A 23,246-nucleotide genomic window follows, 5' to 3' on the forward strand; every position below is an offset into this window, starting at 1 on the left:
GCCATTTTGAGCCAAAACCATCTGACTTAAGCCAAAATGAATGTGTATTACTTGTCCTGTTATGACATAGTAATGTTCTTTAAACGGACTCAGGCTTAACATTCCTTACATTTAGCCACATTCTAAGCATTAACCCTAGGAAATCACATGTTAAAATTGCTAGTTATATTTTTTCTAATACACCCTTTAGTTACTATGCATATACTACCTAGAACAACTTCGTATCTCACCAGAGATATGTGTCAGTGCTTGACAAACAATACTGTGGTGCTCTACTTACTAGCCCAGTCAGGATGATGGTGAGACTTGTGTCTGTCATTGCAAAGCTAGTTATAGTTAGTAAAAGGAGAAATCAGCTCCAGGATAGAAAGGTTATGCCAAACCAGACTGTTAATCCTCTATTCTCTTCCCTCCTCAACCAAAAATCCACTTGTCCCTCTGCTGAGACAGTAAGGAAAGAGCATGCCAGCAAGAACAGAGGGCTCTTGGGCAAGTAAGTACCTGGAGTCCTCGTGAAAAGTAGCAATGAAGTCCGACTGGGCATGCTCCGGGTACAGAAAGAGCACGGGCCAGCTCAACCTGCCCTGCTCGTCTACCTTCAGCCTGGCTCCATAGGGGTTCTCCGAGCTGAGCCCATCCAGGAAAAGCTCACCTAGACCTTCTGAGTCTGAATCTTCATCCCGACCAGCAGCTTCAGAGACTAGCCTGATGTTCCTAGCCTGGATTAAAAACAGAAATACACACAAACCTTATTGTGTGGAAGGATGCAAGCCCATTTCAACAGCAGGGAAACCACCATACTGTGAGCTCCCTGAGGCCAGCTCTACACAATTCATCTTCATTACCCCTGAGGCCTAGCACCGCAGGGATAACTCACCTTCACCAGGATTCTAACACATGCTGGACCCTGTATCACAGAAAAAAGCTAGACATGGTTCCTGCCCTCAAGACCCCGCTCATGGTCTAGTGGGCAAACAACTATGGAAATAAGTACAACATAAGGTAAGAAGTGGAGTTGCAGAAATGCAGACCATCGATAATTAATTCACCCTGGGTACTGGAGATGACTGGGGAATACTGGGCCCTGAGCAATGACTATGAAAGGCAGAGAAGTTGGAAGGGTCGGGGGAGGATGGAAAGGCATTCACCACCAAGGAACAGAATATGCAAAGGCACAGATAAGATCAAGAGTGTAGCATATACGAAAATGGCAAGTGTGTTGGTTTAGCTAGGACATGGAATACTAAAAATAATGCACATTGACCTAATCTTGACTGTCTCATGGAAATAAAGATAAATCAAAGGTCTGAACAGAAGAGTTGTCTCTTTATGTATGTGTGTGGAGGCTAGCACACGAGGGGAAAGTTACATGCAATCAAAATTACTTTTGATTTGACAATGCTAAATCAGGGGTTGGCAAACTTTTCCTTAAAGGGTCAGATAGAAATATTTTAGGCTTTGTGAGCCAAATGGTCTCTGCTGAAATTAACTACTTGACTCTGCCACCATAGTGTGAAAATAGCCATTAAGTAACAAACAAATAGGCAGGGCTGTGATCCACTGGCTACAGATCCACTGGCTCCTGCTTTAAACCATCGGTAAAATATGGTTCTGTGTATACGACTATTAGAGTAATTCTTATGTACAATGAAGCTTGAGATGCAGGGTCAAACTAAAGGAGAGCGCCAAAATCAGATCTGTATGCGAATGGGCATTCCAATATTCTACATTTTAGAATGTGACTAAATCTCTCACTGTGAATGAGGATTAGCAAGAGAATCTGGAGTATTCCGTCCCACTCCTGTTAACAGATTGCTTGTTATGGGGAGGGACTAGTGGAGTGCATCTTAGTAGTGTGAAGTTCTCAAAGTCAACAAGTAACTTAAATGGTGCATAATTTAACTCAACAAAGAATGAAACCAAGAACCTACTCCACAATCTCATGGCAGGTGTCATTTCCCTTGTGGAGACCAAGCAAGCCAAAGCTCCACAGGTGACTTGCTGGGTATTCAGTATCCAGGTAAAAAAATAAGAGTTGGCTCAGGCTACATCCATTTAAAATGCAGGGAAGAAAGGACAGGGTCGAATTTTTGTTGTTGTTAAAGGAGCAACATCCTAAAAATTCAGATTTTTTCAGGATGCAGTGGCTAAGAGCAAGGACCTGGCTCTGATACACATTAGCTGTGTGAGGTGTCTTCACCTCCCTGAGACCACATCACCATCTAGCAAATCAGTAGCTAGAAGATCTACCTCAGAAGGCCACTGTGAAGATTAAATAATGCTCAACCCACAGCAACTATCCAGTGTAGCTTACCTGAGATCAACATATGTACACAAGCAGGAAAGCTGACTGAACTCAGGGGGTCTGGACTCCAGAGCCCCTTTAGCACAATGCTTCACCAAAGCAAAGAGAAAATGAACAAATTCATTCAGGTAAAGCATCCCAAGACAGTTTCCCAACAAGCTTAAGGATTAGCAAGACCATATGGGCCTGAGGTCTGAGAACTCACCTTGATGGCCTGGAGTAAAGCCTCGTTCTGATTCTGCTCCTTCTTTTCTTTCAACTTTGCTTTCCTGATATCCCTCTGCTCAGTTCTCTAAAAATGAAATTCAGACCCATCAGCTCTAGGGGGCTTGTTTCCTCTTCTGTCACCCCAGCCTGCTGCTTACTATCTCCAGTATCTGTCCAACCCAGGTTCCTGTGTCGAGCAATACCAGTGGCCTGATTCAGTTCAATTAATATTTTAAGAGTGCACGTCTGGTGCCAGGACTGGTGGCAGCAGAAATTTAAAAATGTATAGTTCCCATACCCATGGAGCTCACAGTCTACTAAGGGGGACAAACAATGAAATGTCCGTTATGTGTTACCCTGCCAATGTGAAGCCAGTGCTATAAAATACAGGAGTGATGGATTGTGCCCCACTGAGGTGGGTTTAGGTGGACATGGAACATTCCACCAGATGAAGGAGAAAGGGCATTCTAGGTAGAGGGACTGACATCAGGATCTATGAGGTATTTCAACTTCTCTGGGATGGCTGGAGTATAGGAAACACTGGAAAAACCCAGGGCAAGAACTTATCAGAGGCTCTGCCCTTTGCCCAATTATAATCCATGATAGAAAAACATCATCAGTCTACTTAATCTGGCAGAAATATAATTTAGATTTCCTTTTCTTGCAAATCTGCCCCAAACCAGTTGATTCTGCTCTTACCCTCAGAATCGTAGATTGACAGAGGTCAGCAAACTTTTTCTGTAAAGGGCCAGAGGTTAATATTTTAGGTTTTGCAGACCATGTATGCTCTCTGTCACAAATTATCTACTTTTGTTGTTTGTAACTCTTTAAAAATGTGAAAAACATCTTTAATTCACAGAATGTATAAAAACAGGCCACAGGCTAGATTTGGCCTGGGGGTCAGTTTGCTGACCTCTGATCTAAAATATAGTACCAACCATCCCTTATCCTCCCCACAAAGGCTAACACAGATCTTTTATTTCTCATGAACAAAGTCTACCCGTTCAGGAGGACAATGGCTGATAACTCTTGTCCATTCTTTCTCCAATCCAGTCTGCCAAAAGAGCTGCAAAACTCCTTTCTGCTGTTTGATTACACTATCCAGAGTACTACTCCACCCCACGGACACCACTAAAATCTATGTCCAATTTTGCCTTTACAGTTGAGCTACATCAAACCACAGTGTCTGGTCCACATTAGAGAATGATTAAGGACGACACAGACTCTGTCCCCTATTGTTTTTACTCTGATTCACACTATACATGTGAGTGATGTGGATTATGAAGTCTCATATGAAGTTTGGGGTCTTGGCAGCCACATAAAGTAGAATGACCGCCAGGTCAGAGGAGCCCTGAGCTGTGGAGTCTGCTGCCCTTTAAAAAAAAAAAAATCAACTTTGTTGAGGTATAATGTACAGATTTTAAGTGTATAGTTCAATGAGTTTAGACAAGGGTATACCTTAAGTACCCAACACTTCAATCAAGATGGGCATTTCTATCCCCTAGAAAGTTCCCTCATGCCCCTTTGCAGTCAGTCTCCCTCCTATCCCATCACTGATAGGTTTCTTTTTATACCAAGTAATATCCCAAAGTATGAGTATCACACTTTACTTATCTCTTACCTCTTGTTGGACACAAGAGCTGTTTCTGGATTACTATGAATAAAACAGGCTGTGACTATTATACAAGTCTTTTTATGAGCATGTTTTCATTTCTCTTAGGTAAACACCTCTGCACTTCCCGCTGTCCCCAACCCCTGGCAACCACTAATCTGCTTTCTGTCTCTATAGATTTGCCTATTTTGGATGTTTGATATATAGTCATACAATATGTGATCTTTTATAAATCAGGCTTCTTTCACTTAACATAGTGTTTTTGAGGTTCACCTACATTGCAGTGTATATCATACTTCATTCTCCTTTATGGCTGAGTAATATTCCATTGTATGAACATACCACATTTTATTTATCATCAGTTGATGGACATTGAGATTGTTTCTACTTTTTGGCCATTATGAACCGTGTTGCTATGAACACTCCTGTACAAGTATTTATTTTAATACTGTTTCAATTTCTTTGGGTATATACTTAGGAGTGGAAGTGCTGGTTCTTATGTTAATTTTGTAGTTAATTTTTTGAGGAACTGTCAAAATGGTTTTTTTTTAAGGATTTTATTTATTTATTGAGAGAGAGCGAGAGGGAGCACGAGCAGGGGGAGGGGCAGAGGGACAAGCAGACTCCCTGTGGAGCAAGGAGCCTGATGTGGGGCGCAATTCCAGGCCCCTGGGATCATGTCCTGAGCAGAAGGCAGACGCGTAACTGACCGAGCCACCCAGGCGTCCCTGTCAAACTGTTCTCTATAGTGGCTGTCATTTTACATTCTCACCAGCAACATGTGAAGGTTTCCGTTTCTCCACATCCTTCTCAACATTTGTTATTTTCCTTTAAAAAAAAATTATAACCATCCTAGCGTGAAATAATATCTCACTGCGGTTTTGATTTACATTTCCCTAATGACTAAGAATGTTAAGCATCTTTCATGTGCTTTTTGGCCATTTATGTATCCTCTTTGGAGAAACGTCTGTTCACATCCTTTGCCCATCTAAAAAATGGCGCTGTCTTTTAATTATTGAGATGTTAAGAGTTCTTTATATATTCTAGATAAAGGTCCCTTAACAGATATATGATTTATAAATACTCTCCCACCCTGTGGGTTGTCTTTTCACTTTCTCAATGGCAGCCTTTGATGCACAAGTTTTTACTTTTGATGAAGTCCAGTTTATCTTTTTTGTTTCTTGTGCTTTTTGTGTCATATCTAAGAAACCATGCCTAATCCAAGGTCATGAAAATTAATGCCAACATTTTCTTTGAAGAGTTTTATACTTTGTTCTTCGATCCATTTTGTATATAGTATGAGGTAGGGGTCCAAATTCATGCTTTTCATGCAGATATGGAAAAGACTATTCCTTCCCCACTGAATGGTACCCTTGTTGAAAATCAACTGTCTATAAATATGAGGGTTTATTTCTGAGCTCTTAATTCTATTACACTGATCTGTAAGTCTATCCCCTTCTGCCAGTACCACAATGTCTTGATTACTATAGCTTTGTAGTAAGATTTGAAATTGGGAAGTGTGAGTCCTCTAATTTTTTTTTTTTTTTTTTTAGGATTGTCTTGGCTATTCTGAGTCCCTTAAATTCATGTATGAATATTAGAATCAGTTGGTCAATATTCTGCAGAGCAGCCAATTGGAAATTTGGTGCAGACTGAGCTGAATCTATACACCAATTTGGGGAGCATTCTCATCTTAACAATATTAAGATCTGATCCATGGAGGTCTTCCATTTTTTTAGATTTAATTTCTTTCAACAGTGTTTGTATTTCAGATTATAAGTTTTACGCTACTTCTGTTAAATTTATTCCTGTTATTCTTTTTGATGCTATTGTAAATGGAATTGTTTTCATATTTGGAGTATTTACCAAAAGTCTATAGAATACAATTGGGTTTTGTATATTAATGTATCATACCAGCTTACTAATCTATTAGTTCTAATAGTTTTTTTAGTGAATTCCTTAGGATTTTCTATATACAAGATCATATCATTTGCACCTAAAGAGTTTTCCTTTTCTTCTCCATTTTTGAAGGATAGGTTTGCGGTATATAGAATTCTTAGCTGATAATCTTTCTTTCAGCACTCTGAATGTCAACCCATGGCCCTTTGGCTCCCATGGCTTCTGATGAGAAATCAGCTGTTACTTTTAGGGGAGGGGGCAGAGGGAGAGGGCCAGAGAGAATCTTAAGCAGGCTCCACGCCCAACACAGAGCCCTACACAGGGCTTGATCTCACAACCGTAAGTTCATGTCCTGAGCCAAAGTCAAAATTTGGATGCTCAACCAACCGAACCACCCAGGCATCCCTCAGTTGTTACTTTCATTGAGGATCTCTTGTATGTGAAGAGTCTCTTCCCTCTTGATGCTTTTAACATTCTGTTTGACTTTCAACAGTTTGATTATGATATGTCTGGGTGTAGATTTCTTCAAGTATATCCTACGTGGAGTTTAAGTTTCTTGGAAGGGTAGATTACTTTTTTTAAAATCAAATCTGGGAAGTTTTCAGCTATTAAATCTTCATATATTCTTTTGTCCCTTTTTCTTTCTCCTCTCCTGGGACTCCCATGTCTATGATGATATACTTGATGGCATCCCACAGGTTCCTCAGTCTCTCTTCGTGTTTCTTTTCTTTTTTAAAAAGATTTATTTATTTTATTTTAAAGAGAGAGAGAGAAGAAGAGAACATGGGTGTGGGGGGAGGGGTAGAGAGAGAGGAAGAGAATATCAAGCAGACTCCCCTCTGAGTGCAGAGCCTGATGTGGGGCTCAATCCCATGACCCTGAGATCTTAACCTGAGCTGAAATCAAGAGTCAGATGCCCAACTGACTGAGCCACCCAGACACCCCTCTCTTAATGTTTCTTTATTCTTCTTTCTATTCCTCACACTAGGTAATCACAATGGATCTATCTTCACAGTTCTGCTCTTGAGCCCTTACATGAACTTTTCAATTATTACACTTTTCAACTACAGAATTTCTATTTGATTCTTTTTCACAATTTATTGATAGTCTCTATTTGGTAAGACACTGTTCTCATATTTTTTTTTAGTTCTTAAGACATTGCTTTCTTCCTAGAACATATTTCAAAGTGTGGTTTAAAGTCTTTGCTTTTTAAGTCTCATGTCTGGGCTTCCTCCGGGACATTTTCTATTGATTTTTTTTCCTGTATATGGGCCATATTTTCTTATTTCTTTGCATTTTGTAATTTTGTAATTGAAATTTTGTATTGAAAACCAGACATTTAAAATAATACAATGTGGCAACTCTGGAAATTGGATTCTCTCTCTTTCCTCTCCAGTGTTTGATACTGCTGTTGTTACTGTTTAGGTACTTTCCTGAACTAATTCTGTAAAGCCTGTATTTGGTTTTATGTGACCACTAAAGTCCTTAATGATTGGACAGATTTCCCTGAATGCCTGAAGCCAAAAAGTGTCCCACTCTTAGCTGAGGGGCTCTCTCGTGCATATTGTGACACACCTTCAACACTCACCCAAACAGTTTACAATTCAGCCTCAGCCTTCACTTACTACTTTTACAGAGACTGCAAGTCAGCCAGAGGTCAGAGCTTAGGCCTTCTTAGATCCTTCCTGAGCACATGCATAGCCCTGGACACACAAGTGACCTTGCAGATCTCCTGGAATATGTTGGAGCTTTTCAAAGCCCCTGAAGAATCTCATTCCCCAGCTTTTCCTTTTAAATATTCTTCTAAACCTACTGTTTGCCCTGTTGTTCACTATCTCAGGCAGCTGCAATCTTAAATAACTGCTTCTAATTGTTTTACACATCCCTCCTTCCCAGCCCCCCGCCAAAAGCTTTTCATACTGGGATAGCTCCAAGACGAGTCAAATAAAATCCGCCTTATGAGTGGGGTCTTCTAGGAGACCACCCAGATGGTCCAATAATGGCAATTCCCTGGGAACGGGGCTTTGAACGAGCTCTAATCCAATCTGCCTCCTTTGGTGGCACTGGGCTGCTCATTTTCACCATGATTCTTTCAAGGCTACTGTGGTACCAGGGAGGGAGGAGATGGGAATAGGGAAAGTTAAAATGTCACAAAGCTTGCTGTGCTTATGCAGGTGCAGCCATTTTTCTTGAATAAACACTCCCCAGATTGCTGCAAGCCTTTGGCTCATTTCAGAGCTCTGAAAAAAGTTAGTGACTCTGACCATTTTTGCCAGTTTTTCATAGACTTTATGAAGTAAAGAATTTTAGGTCTTTATTTGGCCATTTTTGCTGATATCACTTCTCTTTACTGATTTATCTACTTGTTCTATCTCTCTTACTGAGAGACAGGGATGTTGACATCTACACCTATTTGTAGATTTGTCTCCCTCAATTTTTTTGCTTCTTATATTTTGAGGTTCTGTTATTAGATACGTGCATATTTAGAATTGTTAAATCTTCTTGATTAGCTGACCCTTTTATCATTTAACAAAGCCATGCTTTATTTCTGGTAATATTCATTGCCTTGATGGCTGTTCTGATTTTAATATAGGCATATAAGATACATTGTTTACATAAGCCAAGCACGTAGGAATCCAGAGTCAATTTATACTCAGATATAGAATAAACTGACACTCAGCAAGCAATGTCACCCATACCCAGTGTCAGGCTTTGGGGCCCTGAACTCTTTTTTTTTTTTAAGATTTTATTTATTTATTTCAGAGAGAGAGAATGAGAGAGAGCACATGAGAGGGGGGAGGGGCAGAGGGAGAAGCAGACTCCCTGCCGAGCAGGGAGCCCGATGCGGGACTCGATCCTGGGACTCCAGGATCATGACCTGAGCCAAAGGCAGTCGCTTAACCAACTGAGCCACCCAGGCGCCCGGGGCCCTGAAATCTTTAACTATGCATCTGTATCAGGGAAATATAAATCAAAACCACAATGAGATACCACCTCACACCAGTCAGAATGGCTAAAATTAACAAGTCAGGAAATGACAGATGTTGGCAAGGATGCAGAGAAAGGGGAACCCTCCTACACTGTTGGTGGGAATGCAAGCTGGTGCAGCCACTCTGGAAAACAGTATGGAGGTTTCTCAAAAAGTTGAAAATAGAGCTACTCTACGACCCAGCAACTGCACTCCTAGGTGTTTACCACAAAGATACCAATGTAATGATCCGAAGGGGTACATGCACCCTAGTGTTTATAGCAGCAATGTCCACAATAGCCAAACTGTGGAAAGAGCCCAGACACCCAACGACAGATGAATGGACAAAGACGATGTGGTATATGGGGACGCCTGGGTGGCTCAGTCAGTTAAGCGTCTGCTTTCAGCTCAGGTCATGATCCCAGGGTCCTGGGATTGGGTCCTGCATCGGGCGGAGAGAATATTTCTCCCTCTGCCTGCCACTCCCCAGCTTGTGCTCTTGCGCACGGCATGCACACTCGCTCATTTGCTCACTCTCTGACAAATAAATAAATAAATCTTAAAAAAAAAAAGATGTGGCATATACACAATGGAATACTACTCAACCATCAAAAAAAATGAAATCTTGCTATTTGCAACAACGTGGATGGAACTAGCGGGTATTATGCTAAGTGAAATAAGTCAATCAGAGAAAGACAATTATCATATGATTTCACTCATATGTGGAATTTAAGAAACAAAACAGAGGATCATAAGGGAAGAGAGGAAAAAATAAAGACAAAATCAGAGAGGGAGACAAACCGTAAGAGACTCTTCATCATAGTAGACAAACTGAGGGTTGCTGGAGGGGAGAAGAGCAGTAGGATGGGGTAACTGGATGATGGACATTAAGGAGGGTATGTGATATATGTAATGAGCACTGGGTATCCTATAATACTGATGAATCACTGACGTCTACCTCTGAAACCAATAATACATTATATGTTAATTAACTGAATTTAAATTTTTAAAAAGATATCTGCAAAAACAAACAAACAAAACAACAACAACAAAAAACTGCGCCTGTGCTACAGGATCTGAAAGCTTTCATTTAGGTCCACTAAGGGTTTTTCCGTGGATTAACTTGGCTATGTCCTTCCGCAGTAGCCCTTTAGACATTCTCTCCTATATACACCCCTTTTAGAAATTCTGACCCATACCCAGTCACCTAGGCTCAGAATTCTGTTACCGAGCCTTGTGAATCACCAGATTATCTACTTTTTCTACCATTTTATATAACCAGAATGACCTCTAAAACCTACCCCTTTGCATGGGAGCTACAGGCTCCCATAGCACTGAAAATTCCCCTTCCGTAGTGTAAGTAATGAAGACAGACTTAGACCAAGAATCAGACTGAAGTCTAGTTCTGGCTTTGTACTGAACAGACACGTAAGGCAGTACTGCATAGGATTCTAGAGCCAGACTGCCTGATTCTGACATCCATCTTCACCACAGCTATGTGACTCAGGCAGCTTTCTGATCTCTCTGTGCTTTAGCTACCTCACTACTGAGAGGTGAATTAGAATAGTTCCTACTTTATAGGGTTGTTGTGTGGTTTAAATGAATTCATAAATAAAAATAAAAATTTTTAAATAGCACCTGGAAGATACACACAGTAAATGCTAAATGCTGGACATTATTTTTGGTAGTGATGGTATTCTGTTATTATTATCAGTTGCTATTACGTGCATTTCATCAGCAAGTTATAGATGTCTTAAAGCTGGGAGTTACACAATATTGTAGAAACTTAAAGATTTGTTTAAATGTTCTTTTTATGGGCGCCTGGGTGGCTCAGATGGTTGGGCGTCTGCCTTCGGCTCGGGTCATGATCCCGGGGTCCTGGGATCGGGTCCCACATCGGGCTCCCTGCTCCTTGGGAGCCTGCTTCTCCCTCTGCCTCTCTCTCTCTCTCTGTCTCTCATGAATGAATAAATAAAATCTTTAAAAAAAAAAAAAAAGATTTGTTTAAATATTCTTTTTAAAGATTTATTTGAGAGAGAGCGTGGCATGTGCACGCATGAACAGGGGCAGAGGGAGGAGACAAGCAGACTCCCTGCTGAGTGGGGAGCCCAACACAGGGCTCGATCCCAGGACCCTGAGATTACTACCCAAGCTGAAATCAAGAGTCGGACACTTAACCGACTGAGCCACCCAGGCGCCCCTGTTTAAATGTTTCCGTCATTTCCTCTGCTCTCTTTCAAGAGATTTACATAGTGTGCAGACTACATTATGGCAGTCAAGTGCCATTTCTTATTTATTCAAATCACAATAGCCACAAATTTATCAACTCCTTACTGTAAGTCAAGAAATGTGCTAACATACACACACACTTTCTCATTTAATCCTCATAAAAACCTCTGAGGTATATATTATGCACACTATTTTCAAAAAGGGGACTGAGTTTCAGAAATATCAAGGACTTGCCGATGGTTATGCTCTCTCCTTTCTGGAATGTTCTGCACTCCTCACCCCCACCCTCCAGTGGAGTAAACTCTTGCTCAGTCTTCAAGAGATCAGACATCACCTCTTTCGACAAACCTTCTCTGTTATCAGCAGATACTACTACTATATATACTATATATTCTTGCTTGCCTCTGTCACATTATAACTATTTATTTATGTCTTTATTTGTTTGTGTCCTCCAGAGTTCCAAAGGTAGGGAATAGTTTTGGGTTTTGTTTTTAAAGAAGAAAAAGTTGACAATGACCCAAAAGACACAATCTGGGAAATACTAATTAATTAGTGCTAAGTAATAAATGCCAACTGGCTAATGATTTTGCCAACCTTCAGCTTGTCTGCTTTAGCCCTCATTTCCAGAAGCTTCTTCTCTCTGGCATCGATCTGCAACCCTTCATCACACCAGTTCACAGCCTCAGCAAAGTTTTTCAGTTCCAGATGGCATAAGGCACCTGTAGAACCCAGAACCCTTAGAATACGTGGACAATATGCATGGGAAGAGCTCTCCTTGAGCAGGAACCACCCCCCCACCCCCATCCCCAACCTCCACCAGCTACCAGCCAGCATTCTAAAGGGACAACAGATGATTAAAGCCCCTTCTACTGCATTCCCCAGACAAGGAAGAATATTTTTTGTATCTTAGATCAGAAAGATCTCTAGGGCCCATTCAGCTTAAAATTCCTGTAAGCCTCCCTGACATTAAGGGCTTTTAAAGTAGGGAAGGCTACAACCTAATGGCAAAGAGCACAGGGTTTAGAGTCAGACAGATCTGGGCTGGAAATCTGGCGCTATTGTTTACCAACTAGGCATTAGATAAAATACTGACCATCTCCAAGCTTCAGGTTCCTCATCTGCAAATCAGAATAAAGTCCATCTCAGATATTTAATAGAGACAGAAAACAGAACTGACCTCAGCCATTCATCAAAGCAGTGGCAAGACCAAAGACATTAGGTCTCTCCTAAAATTGTTCCTAATGGCTTCCAGGTTAAGCTGCCTCTCCTCTCACCATGTTTATTCTTCTCCAGTTAGCCTCTTTAGACTTTCCACAGAATTTCCAAATATCAGAACTGTAAGGGCTTAGATGTCAACAGAATCCACCCTCATCTTCCAGAGATGAGCAAACTGACACTCAGAGTGGGTATCTTGCCAAGGTCACATGCTGAGGTAAAACTGACAATTCAAGATTTATAGACTCCAGCTTGTCCCAATTCCACAGGACTACACTGACTTTACTTGCCAATCTTTGAACAGTACCTTCGTTCCCTACAGCTGAGGGACATGGATCTACCTATACAAACCCCTAACTATGATACCTAAAGATGCATAACTTTGGTAAAGCATTTGGCTTATGATAAAGCAGTCGATCATGGGACTATAAGGAAGATTAATATGTGATGAATAAATTAAAGTTTACAAAGCACCTCTGAGCTTCTCAAAGAAAAGGTAAAGTATAAAAGTAATATAAGCACTATTATTACATAGAAAGGTCAGACCACAAAAGAAAATATAATCTGGGAACATCTCAGCATCAGAGTTATCAGCAAAGGTCCATAACTTATCTTTTAATTAACATGGCATTTGAAGATCTCGCCTTTCAATTAGCTAACTTGAAAAAAAATTTAGAATGTGGCTTTTGGAACTGCTTTATTTTAATTAATTTTATTGCTAATTTAAAATGAGGAGTTTCAATTTCTCTACAAATTCTTAAAATATAAAAAGTTATATTATTCTCTGGGAAATTCTTTTAAAAATGGCATGTTGCTATTGATAAGGACCAGGAACTTAATATCAAGATTGCAAAAATAAGGTGACTTCATTAGTATCTTAGCACCTTAATATCGAAGCTTAAAATGCCTCAACTTTTGGTGCAGTGAGTGCCAACTTTTCCATAAGGACAACCATACTGTAGTTCTACAATACTTACCTCTTACTATTGCTTTGAGGTGGCAGGGTTTTAGCTTTCTGGCAGCTGTCACATCATTGAGAGCAGAACGAAAATTGCCTAACAGGCACCATTTAGTAAAAGAGAAAACAAGACTGAGATCAGAATATTTGCAAAATTTCATGTGTAGAGACATAGACATTCTTGTATAGTCTTAGAGAAATATAAATCAGAGCAACAGTTTTTAGAAAAAAATATAGTTGTGCTCATCAAGTCTTAGAAATATTTGTAACACTAGAAGCCCACAGAACAACTATAAATGGCTAGCAAGCCCATGAAAAGACGCTCAACATCACCACTGACTGAAGAAATTAAAATTAACATGGAACTGGTAAAAATTAAAAACAGGTAATATCCAGGATGGTTGAAGACATGGGAAAAGGGCACTCTTAAGGGTAAATCAGAGAGCAAATTAGCATGCACTTGTGCGTATACTCTGACCCAACAATATTCTTCTAACAACTTATCCTTAAAAATACCTGGACAAATATGTAAGGATAAATGTGAAAGCATGTCAACTGCAGCATTAGTTTTAACTGTGAGTTGTGAAACACTGGTGATACCCTAAATATCCTCAATGTAGTAATGATTAAATGAACTATGGTAAATCCACACCACTAAATACTATGCAACCATTAAAAAGGGTAAGATACATGTGCACGTAAAAGGTGTGACAGGATGCCTGTGTTTTAACTGGTGGTTCTATGTGTATAATGTCAATGTGTAAAATATCAATATTTTTTGTAAAACCAATCTAAATATACAGACATATGTACACACACATATATATTTGTAAAAAAAAAAAAAGGTGTATAGGGGCATCTGGGTGGCTCAGTCAGTGAAGCGTCTGCCTTCTGCTCAGGGTCCTGGGATCGAGCCCACATCCGGCTCCCTGCTGAGCGGGGAGTCTGCTTCTCCCTCTCCCTCTGCCCCTCCCCCCAACTTGTACTCACTCTCTCAAATAAATAAAACCTTTAAAAAAAAAAAAAAGGTGTGCAATCAAACACACTGTTATCCAAACTAGAAGGGCATGAGGTAGATTTTCACTTTCTAGTTTATACTGTAAATATTAACAGTTTGGTATTTACTTATTATTTTCACTTCTAAAAATCTAGTGCAGAGGTCAGCTAAATTTTTCTGTAAAGGGCCATATAGTAAATATTTTAGGCTTTACAGGCCACATATGGTCTGTTACACATTCTTCTTTGTTTTACAATCCTTTAAAAATATAAAAGGCATTTTTAACTCACAGGAAGCCAGGAATCCAGATGTGGCCTGTGAGCCATAGTTTGCCAAATCTGGCTTCAGCCTTAAGAATAATCAGAATTCGGGCGCCTGGGTGGCTCAGTTGGTTAAGCAACTGCCTTCGGCTCAGGTCATGATCCTGGAGTCCCGGGATCGAGTCCTGCATCGGGCTCCCTGCTCAGCAGGGAGTCTGCTTCTCCCTCTGCCCCTCACCCTGCTCATTCTCTCTCTCTCATTCTCTCTCTCAAATAAATAATAAAAATAAAATCTTTAAAAAAAAAAAAGAATAATCAGAATTCGTAGGAAAACTTTATCACTAACTGTGTTCATTACTGCATTATTTTAAAAAACCTAAAAGCAGCTGTATACTCAATAACAGCAGAACAGTAAAGCCAACTGTGTAAACACTGGTATGTCCAAATGATGCAACTTTATGTAGCTATTAAAATAGTATTCAAAAATATCTTGACAGGTGGTATTGTTTATGTTATAAAATTAAGTGAAAAGAACTGAATACAAAACTGGAAGAACAGCATGATATTAACTATGGAAAAAAATGTATATAAAAGAGATCCAAAGACTTCTGGTTAAGGGTGGTAGATTGAACATAAGGATTTAACTAAACCTCCACTACTCTTCCCCTTCCCCCCAAAATGCCATAAACCCACAGAGACAAGAGTAAGAACATAGAACACATTTTAAAGCTCGAAAACAAAGGGACAATGGTTAAATGACTAATCAGGCCTAAGAAAACTGAATTCTAAGCCAGCAGAGGGAAAGCCCCAAAGCTGTCAAGTTGTACTGCATAACCTAAAAGTACCCAGGACTACAGAACTGACAGCACCAGGTACCTTCTGGAAGTGTGGGTCAAGGTTTTTTCCATTTAGTGCACTTGGAATCAAACCTGATTCTGCATACTAATCCTAGCACTGTGCACCCTTACACAGTTCATTTTACTAAATTTACTGTACTTTACTGTAGTTGTGTACTCTGCCGACTAGGGATAAAGCTGTTAACCTCACCTACCTTACATAGGTGCTGTGAGGTCAAGAGGGATAACAAATGTGAAAGTGCTCTGTGAGCTGTACCGGTGCCATCTCATTTAAGGAATGGCTGTGATGATTATGCCTCCGCTCCTCTGGCATCACACACACGGTTTTCTTCTCGTAAGGTGGCGCTTCTGGGCTGATTAGCCCTACAGTCTTTAAGTTCCCCAAAGAAAGGAACTATGTAGCTGTTGCTCACAGTGCAATGCCTAGCACACAGTAAACGCTTTATATATATATATATATATATATATTAAAAAAATATTTTTTAATATATATATTTACTGATTGAATAAAGAAATGAACGCAACTCCTTCTGGAAAAGGCCAGATCTTACTCATCTCTGCGACACCACTGCCTAGCACAGAACAAAAACTCGAGTTCATCTGCTGAAGAAAATGTATTCCTCCAGAAGTTAGAAGAATGGGTTTCTAGTCCAAGTTCTTGCACTTATCAGAGGGACCCTCTCTGGGCCTATGTAAAACGAAGGGGTTGGTTGGCCCAAATAATCTCTAAAGTTCTATACCACTCTTACTATTTAGAATTTTATAATGAAACATGCAAAAGGAGACAACAGTTGGAGCAGACTATGGTTGGGGAGAAACTCTGATCAAATGGTGATGAGTCCCAGCAGACTCATCCCAGCTAGACTGCAAGGCTTACTCTCTACCAGCCCCTCAGAGGCCCCAGGTCTCCTTAATAATGAGTTTCCCAAAGTCACGTGTGCAGAAGAGTCCTGCATGTTAGTTAGTGTTACTTGAAAAGGGGGCTTACAAAACTTAAGAATCAAAGGGTAAAGTTCTTTGCTGCAGGTCATCTCAGCATCTTTAACATACTGTGCACTGCAATCTCCAACAAAGCAGGAGCACTTTCCAAAGAATATTTTTCACTTCAGGTTCCACAGAATACTCTGAAAAATTCTCCCTTTAAGATAGTTTCTCTCACACAAACATCTCTTTGCTTGAATCCTTCTAGCAACCTTCAGAAGAGGATAAAAGGCCAAAAACCAAAACCACATTTTTTTTTAAGAGAAAAGCATTTGGGCTAAAAAAAATCTCAGATCATACCAATTCATGTATTAAGGTGTGTCACTCATTTGGTTCAGAGAGTAAGAATTATACAATCTATCTGGTTTCCCTTTTCAGCCAGTCTACCTGGAAGATCAGTGTTCAATTAGAGTAAACTAGCCTAGCTTTCTGGGATAAGCAGCTCTTCCTCTGACACTCTCAAACTCTGCACTAGCCATCATAATGGCTTTTACCGTAAGTTAATTCTTTAGAAAGCACTAAATAATAGAATAAATTACCTAGATAGTACCGTGCTGCTGCCCGGTTGGTATAAAGGACAGCATTCAAATCAGGGTCTGTGCATTTCTTCTTTAATCCTTCAGTGTACGAAATCACAGCTTTTTTATAGTCTTTTTCTTTAAAGTAATCATTGCCCTCATCCTTATAGGTCTTGGCCTGTTCTGCAAAGAAGAGAATAAATAATCACTATTTCCTATTTTTTTAAAGTCTCATTAAAAACAGATTCTAAGTCATACAATAATTTTACATATGATAAACCAAATAAAAAGAAACCAATAATGGAAACTCCAAAATTAATCCTGTAAAACTGGGTATCAACATGGAGAAGCAAAGTCATGTGTACTTAATGCCACAATCAATTCCAAATATCTTACAAGGTAGATTGGATCCTTACCAAAAAAAAAAAAAGATGCATAAAGAAAAAAAGTATATTTATCCTACCTCTTGAAGGACTTTTTTTTAATTACTGAGGAAATAGAGGGAAATTATACTTCTGTTTTTGCTTATATTTTATTCCCTGGAGTGCAAATTCCCCTCTCCTCACCTTAGTAAGAGCCTACAAAACTGTTAAGAATCAGTTCAGATTTCCAATCCATTGTGAGCCCATTCCTACCTCCCCCACTTCAGTGTTCCCGCCGCACCTAGTACATAGCCACATGTTGGCACTTATCACATACACAAGGGACAATCTGGCTATCCACTGGAGCATGAGATTTTTTTTTTAAATGGAGCATGAGACCTTTGAGGGCAATCTTACTCATCCCTTTATCCCCAAAGCCTAGCATTTAGTAGGTATGGGGGGGGGGGGGGAGTATATGTGGAATAAATAGTGATGAGTTAGCCCAGGCTAACTACTTCTTGTTATCAGAAACTTTCTGACTCGCTCTTTACCTCAATTCAATGGAGACACAAAACAAATATTAGACTCATGTAAGATACCTTCTGGAGATCGCTCTTCATCAAAAATAATGGACTGAAGGCAAGCCAAGTCAGGATTCTCATTGGGATCAATTTCAGATGGCGCTTTCTTCATAAATAGGGGGACCTTTTCAAATTCCTGGAGATGAAGAGAAGAATGAACTATAGGAATAAGATTTTCCACAGGGTAGATCCAGTTCCACATCTCTGTATCAAAGTTTTCTCTCTCACCATGATTTGCAAGTCATGGTTAGCTATCTCTCTCCCTATCCAGGCCTCAGTTTCCCAAGTGTAAGATGAGAGCGCAGGGCAAGGATCTCTAACGATTCTTTCGGTGCTCACAATCTTCCAAGGGCGGTGGGAATCACCATTAATGGGACGCTCTTATGTTCCCGGCACTTCACCCACCACATCCCTTCATTTTCGCCGCAATGCTACGAGACTGTGGCTCTAGTTAGGGAAATCTTACAAATGAGGACACGGGCTCAGAGAAGTTAAGTAACTGAGCCAGCAAATGGTGGAGTCTCAGGTCTGTCTGACTCCAAAACCTAGACTCCTAAATGCACTGGCAGCTGAAGACTGCCCTCAAAAACCCGAGTCCCATTTTCCAACAGTCCCAGGTGGAAACCACCTTTCCTCTGGCAGGGCCGGGGGGCCCGGGGGTGCGGGAGGCGCCCGCCCGCCAGCCCCAGGCGTCGGGACGACGCCCCCACACACGTGCGGGGCCCCGGGCCGCCCACCTCCTCCCACTGGTCCTCGTGGAAGCCGCCACGGTAAGGCTGGCTCTGGAACTTTTCTAGGAACGAGTCCATGGCATCTTCGCCGGCGGCGTCCGGGTCAGGTAGCTCCATGGCGACTCCTCAGCCCTCCCGCCACGGTCAGGGTGGCGAGAACCGCGCGCCCACTTCCGGCAGCGCGGGTGCCTTTCCGTCAGTCCTCCGGGCCGCGCCCGCCCCCGAGCCTCGGGTTCCGCCCTTCTGGGGCCCGGCCGCCGGCTCCGCCCCTCCCCGACCAGCACCGCCCCCGCCCCGCCCTCCCCTCAGCGGGCCACCGCCCCGCCCCGCTCCGCCCCCGAATGTTTAGGGTGGTGGATAAACCCGGCGCCCCACAGTGCCCACTATCACTTAGTTCATTTGTGTGTGTGTGTTTTTAAAGATTTTATTTGACAGAGAGAGACACAGTGAGAGAGGGAACACAAACAGGAGGAGTGGGAGAGGGAGAAGCAGGCTTCCCGCTGAGCGGGGAGTCCGATGTGGGGCTCCATCCCAGGACTCTGGGATCATGACCTGAGCCGAAGGCAGATGTCTAACCCACTGAGCCACCCAGGCGCCCCTCATTCGCTCATTTGTTCAGCCAGTCAATACATCTTTCCTAAGCTCTTTGTGTGTTCAGGCCTATTGTGGTCGCTGGGTAAACCCCGCTCTCCAGGAGTTGATAAGATAGTGGGGAAAGACAGACAGTAAACAAATAAGATGTAAGAGGTTGTCAGGTGCTCGAAAAAACTATCGGGGAAAAGTTTTTATTTTATTTTTTTAAGATTTTTTTGAGAGAGAGAGAGAGAGAGAGTGCGCATGTGTGCAGGGGGAGGGGCAGAGGGAGAGGCAGAATCCCAAACCGACTCCGCGCTAAGCAGGGAGACAGATGCGGGCTCAACTCACGATCCTGAGGTCGTGACCTGAACCGAAATCAGGAGTTTGAGACCCAACGGACTGAGCCACCCAGGTGTCCCTAATGAGGGGGTGGGGGTGCAGTTTAAACTGGGTATACATGCATTCAAGCAAAGGAGGAATCCCAGAGGGGCCAGGGCCTGTCTGGGGAGGAGCATTCTTTAGGGAGGGGACTGGCAGTGCCCAGCCCCAGGGAGGGGAGCTGGGGGTGGGGGTGGTTGGAGCAAAATGAGAAGGAGGGTGAGTAGGTGAGGTAGGAGGGATGATGGGTAGTGATTCTGAAGACTTGGGTCTTCCTAAGAGTGCAGTGGTACCTTCTGAAGAGTTTCAAGAAAAGGGGCTATGTGATCAGCCATGCCTATTTCTGAGGTTAACCACCTCCCTATCCACCCCAGCTGAGATGGAAACAAGATCTCCAGGCCGGGTGCGCCCTCCAGCAGCCATGGGTGCTATAGGCTCAGGGAGCCCACAGCCTGGTCTAGAAGGATAGGCAGATAGGCAGATAGGCAGCAGGCCAATCTAAAGCACTTCCACAAGTCTGCACAGTGGAGGCACAGAAGGGTGGGTGTTACCTCGGGGAGTCAGCAAGATTTCACAGACCCAAGTTCTCTGCAGAGCTGAGAGCAGAGATGAGGAAGGTCTCCCCAGATGGTTGGAGGCTGGAAGGGAGTTGAGCATTTTAGGCAGCTGTCAGAGTCCCTGTGCAGAGAGGCATGGTGGTGTGCAAGAGCCTGGCATACTGGGTACCATAAAAGTCAGGAGGAAAGGCCAGCAAGATGAATGGAGGCCAGAGGGCAGTCAGGCCTTTATCTTGTAGCCCTTTATCTTGCAGAGGATAGTGAGCCAGTGATAGACCTAAGGGCAAATTTGTCTTAGGAAGGCCTGGGTTGCCGGGTGAAGGATTGATGGGGGGAGGCTGGATTAAGAGATTGACAAGGCTGCTGATGAGAGAGACCAGGGAAGAGAAGAGATGGGAGGCCCAGCAGTGGAACTGGCAGGCTTGGTCATGATCTGATCCCAGGGTGAGAGATACAGCAGGGCTAAGGATGACGTACAGAGGGCCATGAGCCTTCCAGGACCACACCTGTGTCTTTCCCCTTCTAGCCCACCCATGCCCAGCAGAACACCTGGTCCAAGGGCCTCCTCTCCTCCAAATCTGAGCCTCCTTTTCCACACTTTCTCCTGCAGCCTGCTCCCTAATGGTTCCCATTCTTACTCTCCTCTTCATTGTCTTTTCCCTTCTTGGGTACAGAGCCTACAAACCCTTTGGCTTCCATGTTTTGATTCCTATAAAACGCTGTGAGGTAGGGCGCCTGGGTGGCTCAGTCATTAAGCGTCTGCCTTCGGCTCAGGTCATGATTCCAGGTCCTGGGATCGAGCCCCGCATCGGGCTCCCTGCTCCGCAAGAAGCCTGCTTCTCCTGCTCCCACTCCCCCTGCTTGTGTTCCCTCTTTTGCTGTGTCTCTGTCAAATAAATAAAATCTTAAAAAAAAAAAAAAAACAAAAACCTGTGAGGCAAGAATTCATTTTACAGGTGATGATGGGGGAGGCTCAGGAAGTGAGGGAAGTGACTTGAGTGCTCTTGGGCCCTTCCCACTCAAGACTACTTGGGGGCCTTGGCCAATTACTGACACTGTTAGCCTCTGTTATGCTTCGAAGCCACATGCACCCAGAATGTGGCAGCTGTCGATTGTCAAGACCAGCCCAGACCTAGGTTCTGGCCAATGAAAGCAGCAGTGTCTTTGGGTGGAAAGGGCTTCGACATGGGAGTTGGGAGACCTTTGGGACCCACATTTCTATTGATTCTCTTGCGTGATCTTGGACAAGGCCCGCTCATCGTCAAGCCCTGTCCTCACCTGTAGAACACAGGCAGTAAAGCCAGCCTGCCTTCTTCATAACTCCATATGGCTGCTGTGAGCCTCCAAGCAGGCCATGCTCGTGAACATTCTTGGCAATGGAAAAGGTTATGCACATGGACCACCCCCATTTCCTGCTCCCTCGTAGGCCCTGATGGTCTTTGCCTATCATTTATTGGCAGATGATTGTGTGGTCAACTTCATGGGTTCCTCATCCAAGCAGGAGCTTAGATGTACTCTACACCCTCGCCCAAGGAATCTCACCTCAGCCCTGTCTGCGAGGAATCCCAAACCTGTTTCCATTCCAAGTCCCTCTGCCGAGCTTCCCACTGTGCAGCCAGCCACCCAGCAGATGTCTCTACCACTGTGACGCCCAGCCCCTCAAGCTCACCACATCCAGCCTGAATTCCTCTCCCCCTGAACCTGCTTCTGGTCCTGAGAGACCACCCAGTGGGGGACACCCTTGACCCAGTCATCAGCCCAGAAATGCAGGCACCACCCTCAGCACTTCACTCTCCCTCCCCCTTTCTCCATCCTGTCAACCACCAGGTTCTGAAAATTCCTCTTCTCCCATCTCCTGAAGGTCCGGTCTCCCTCTCCATCCTACCCTGCTGTCCAGACTTCCATTCCTTCCCCCAAGCCTCCAGCCAAGCCTCCCTGTGTCCTTGTTCACTGCCCTCCCCCCGCTTTCCTTCCACCACAGAGTGTTCTTCCCCTCCCTTTTATCATTTATTCCCCTTTATGTCCCAGAGCCCTCACTCCCTCCCACCACTGTGTGTTTTAATGTGTATTTTCAGTTAAACAAGCGGCCTTTCTTTTGTGCATGCATTTTTTTATGTACTTTCCTCCTCAGCAGGAGGTTTTAGGTCCCACGTGTTGCACCACATACCCCCTCGGCCTCTAACTGCTGCACGGGCTCCACGGTGCCCATTCCCTCCCCGACCAGGGATGCCCAGGCTGCCTCCTCTCCCAGGCAGTACAAATAATGCTGCAGGAGACTTCCTCACACGTCTCTTTTACGGACCTGTGGGACGAGCTCCAAGGTGTGTGCTCATGAGTGGAATTGCCAGGTGACAGCATGCATAAACTTAGTACCACTGAACAGTGACAGATTCGTGTCCAGAGAGCTGCAGCCATCCGCCCTCCCACCAGCCGTGTCTGTGGGGTTCCTGATCCTCTAGAGGAAGCAGCTTTCTAAAGCCAATATTTGCACACATCTCTCCCTGGCTTACCACCACACCATGCCTTCCTGCTGCTCCCTGAAGTCTCCCTCCTTCACACAGCCTCCAAGGCCTTAGGGACCTGGCCCTGGCCCTGATCTCCCCCCACACACACTCTAGGATCCACTGAACCTACGTATCAGCAGTTGGTCCTCGGTCCTGTGTGCCTTGCTCTCCTCCATATACGCCCACCATGTGGTCATCTTTCCAAGCCCCTAATGGGGGGTCTTGTCTCTGGGAAGCCTTCCCTGACACCCCAACTCCCTGCTGGCCTATGTACATCCTTTGGACTTCACAGCTCCCATGAGTTCCTTCATCACCGCACTAGGGTGTTGGTGTCTTTCCATGTCTCTGATACTTCCATTAGACCAAAGTGTCTCAACCTCAGCACTTTCGACCATTTGGGATGGATAATTCTTCACTGTGGGGCCTGTCCTGTGCACTGTAGGATGTTTAGCAGCGTCTCTGGGCTCCATCCAACAACGAAAAATGTCTCCAGATATTGCCAAATATTCCCCACAGGTCAAAATCACCCCTTTTGAGAAGCCCTGCTTCAG

The 23,246-nt window shown here is 43.2% G+C and overlaps 1 protein-coding gene across 8 annotated transcripts in view; it reads right to left on the reverse strand.

The window, feature by feature from the left end:
• TTC4 (tetratricopeptide repeat domain 4) overlaps nt 1–18,886 on the reverse strand; it is a 30,884-nt gene extending 11,998 nt beyond the window's left edge. For 2 of the 8 annotated variants that reach the window (XM_064589073.1, XM_064589072.1), the window contains exons 1-8: nt 18,687–18,885; nt 17,968–18,085; nt 17,028–17,189; nt 13,413–13,490; nt 11,815–11,939; nt 3,212–3,250; nt 2,511–2,597; nt 502–719 (exon numbers count right to left, since the gene is read on the reverse strand). In XM_064589073.1, the coding sequence (XP_064445143.1) occupies nt 502–719; nt 2,511–2,597; nt 3,212–3,250; nt 11,815–11,939; nt 13,413–13,490; nt 17,028–17,189; nt 17,968–18,085; nt 18,687–18,797 (938 nt within the window). In that variant the 5' untranslated portion in view covers nt 18,798–18,885. Of the gene's footprint in view, nt 1–501; nt 720–2,510; nt 2,598–3,211; nt 3,251–11,814; nt 11,940–13,412; nt 13,491–17,027; nt 17,190–17,967; nt 18,086–18,686 lie in introns of all 8 variants that reach the window. The other 6 variants (XM_064589076.1, XM_064589075.1, XM_064589078.1 and 3 more) reach the window with 6 other exon arrangements.
• Nucleotides 18,887–23,246: the final 4,360 nt, after the last annotated feature.

Source organism: Mirounga angustirostris, unplaced genomic scaffold, assembly GCF_029215605.1.
Source record: "Mirounga angustirostris isolate CCGP_5_RB_7025 unplaced genomic scaffold, mMirAng1.0.hap1 SCAF_4, whole genome shotgun sequence".
NCBI classification, from domain to species: Eukaryota; Metazoa; Chordata; class Mammalia; order Carnivora; family Phocidae; genus Mirounga; species Mirounga angustirostris.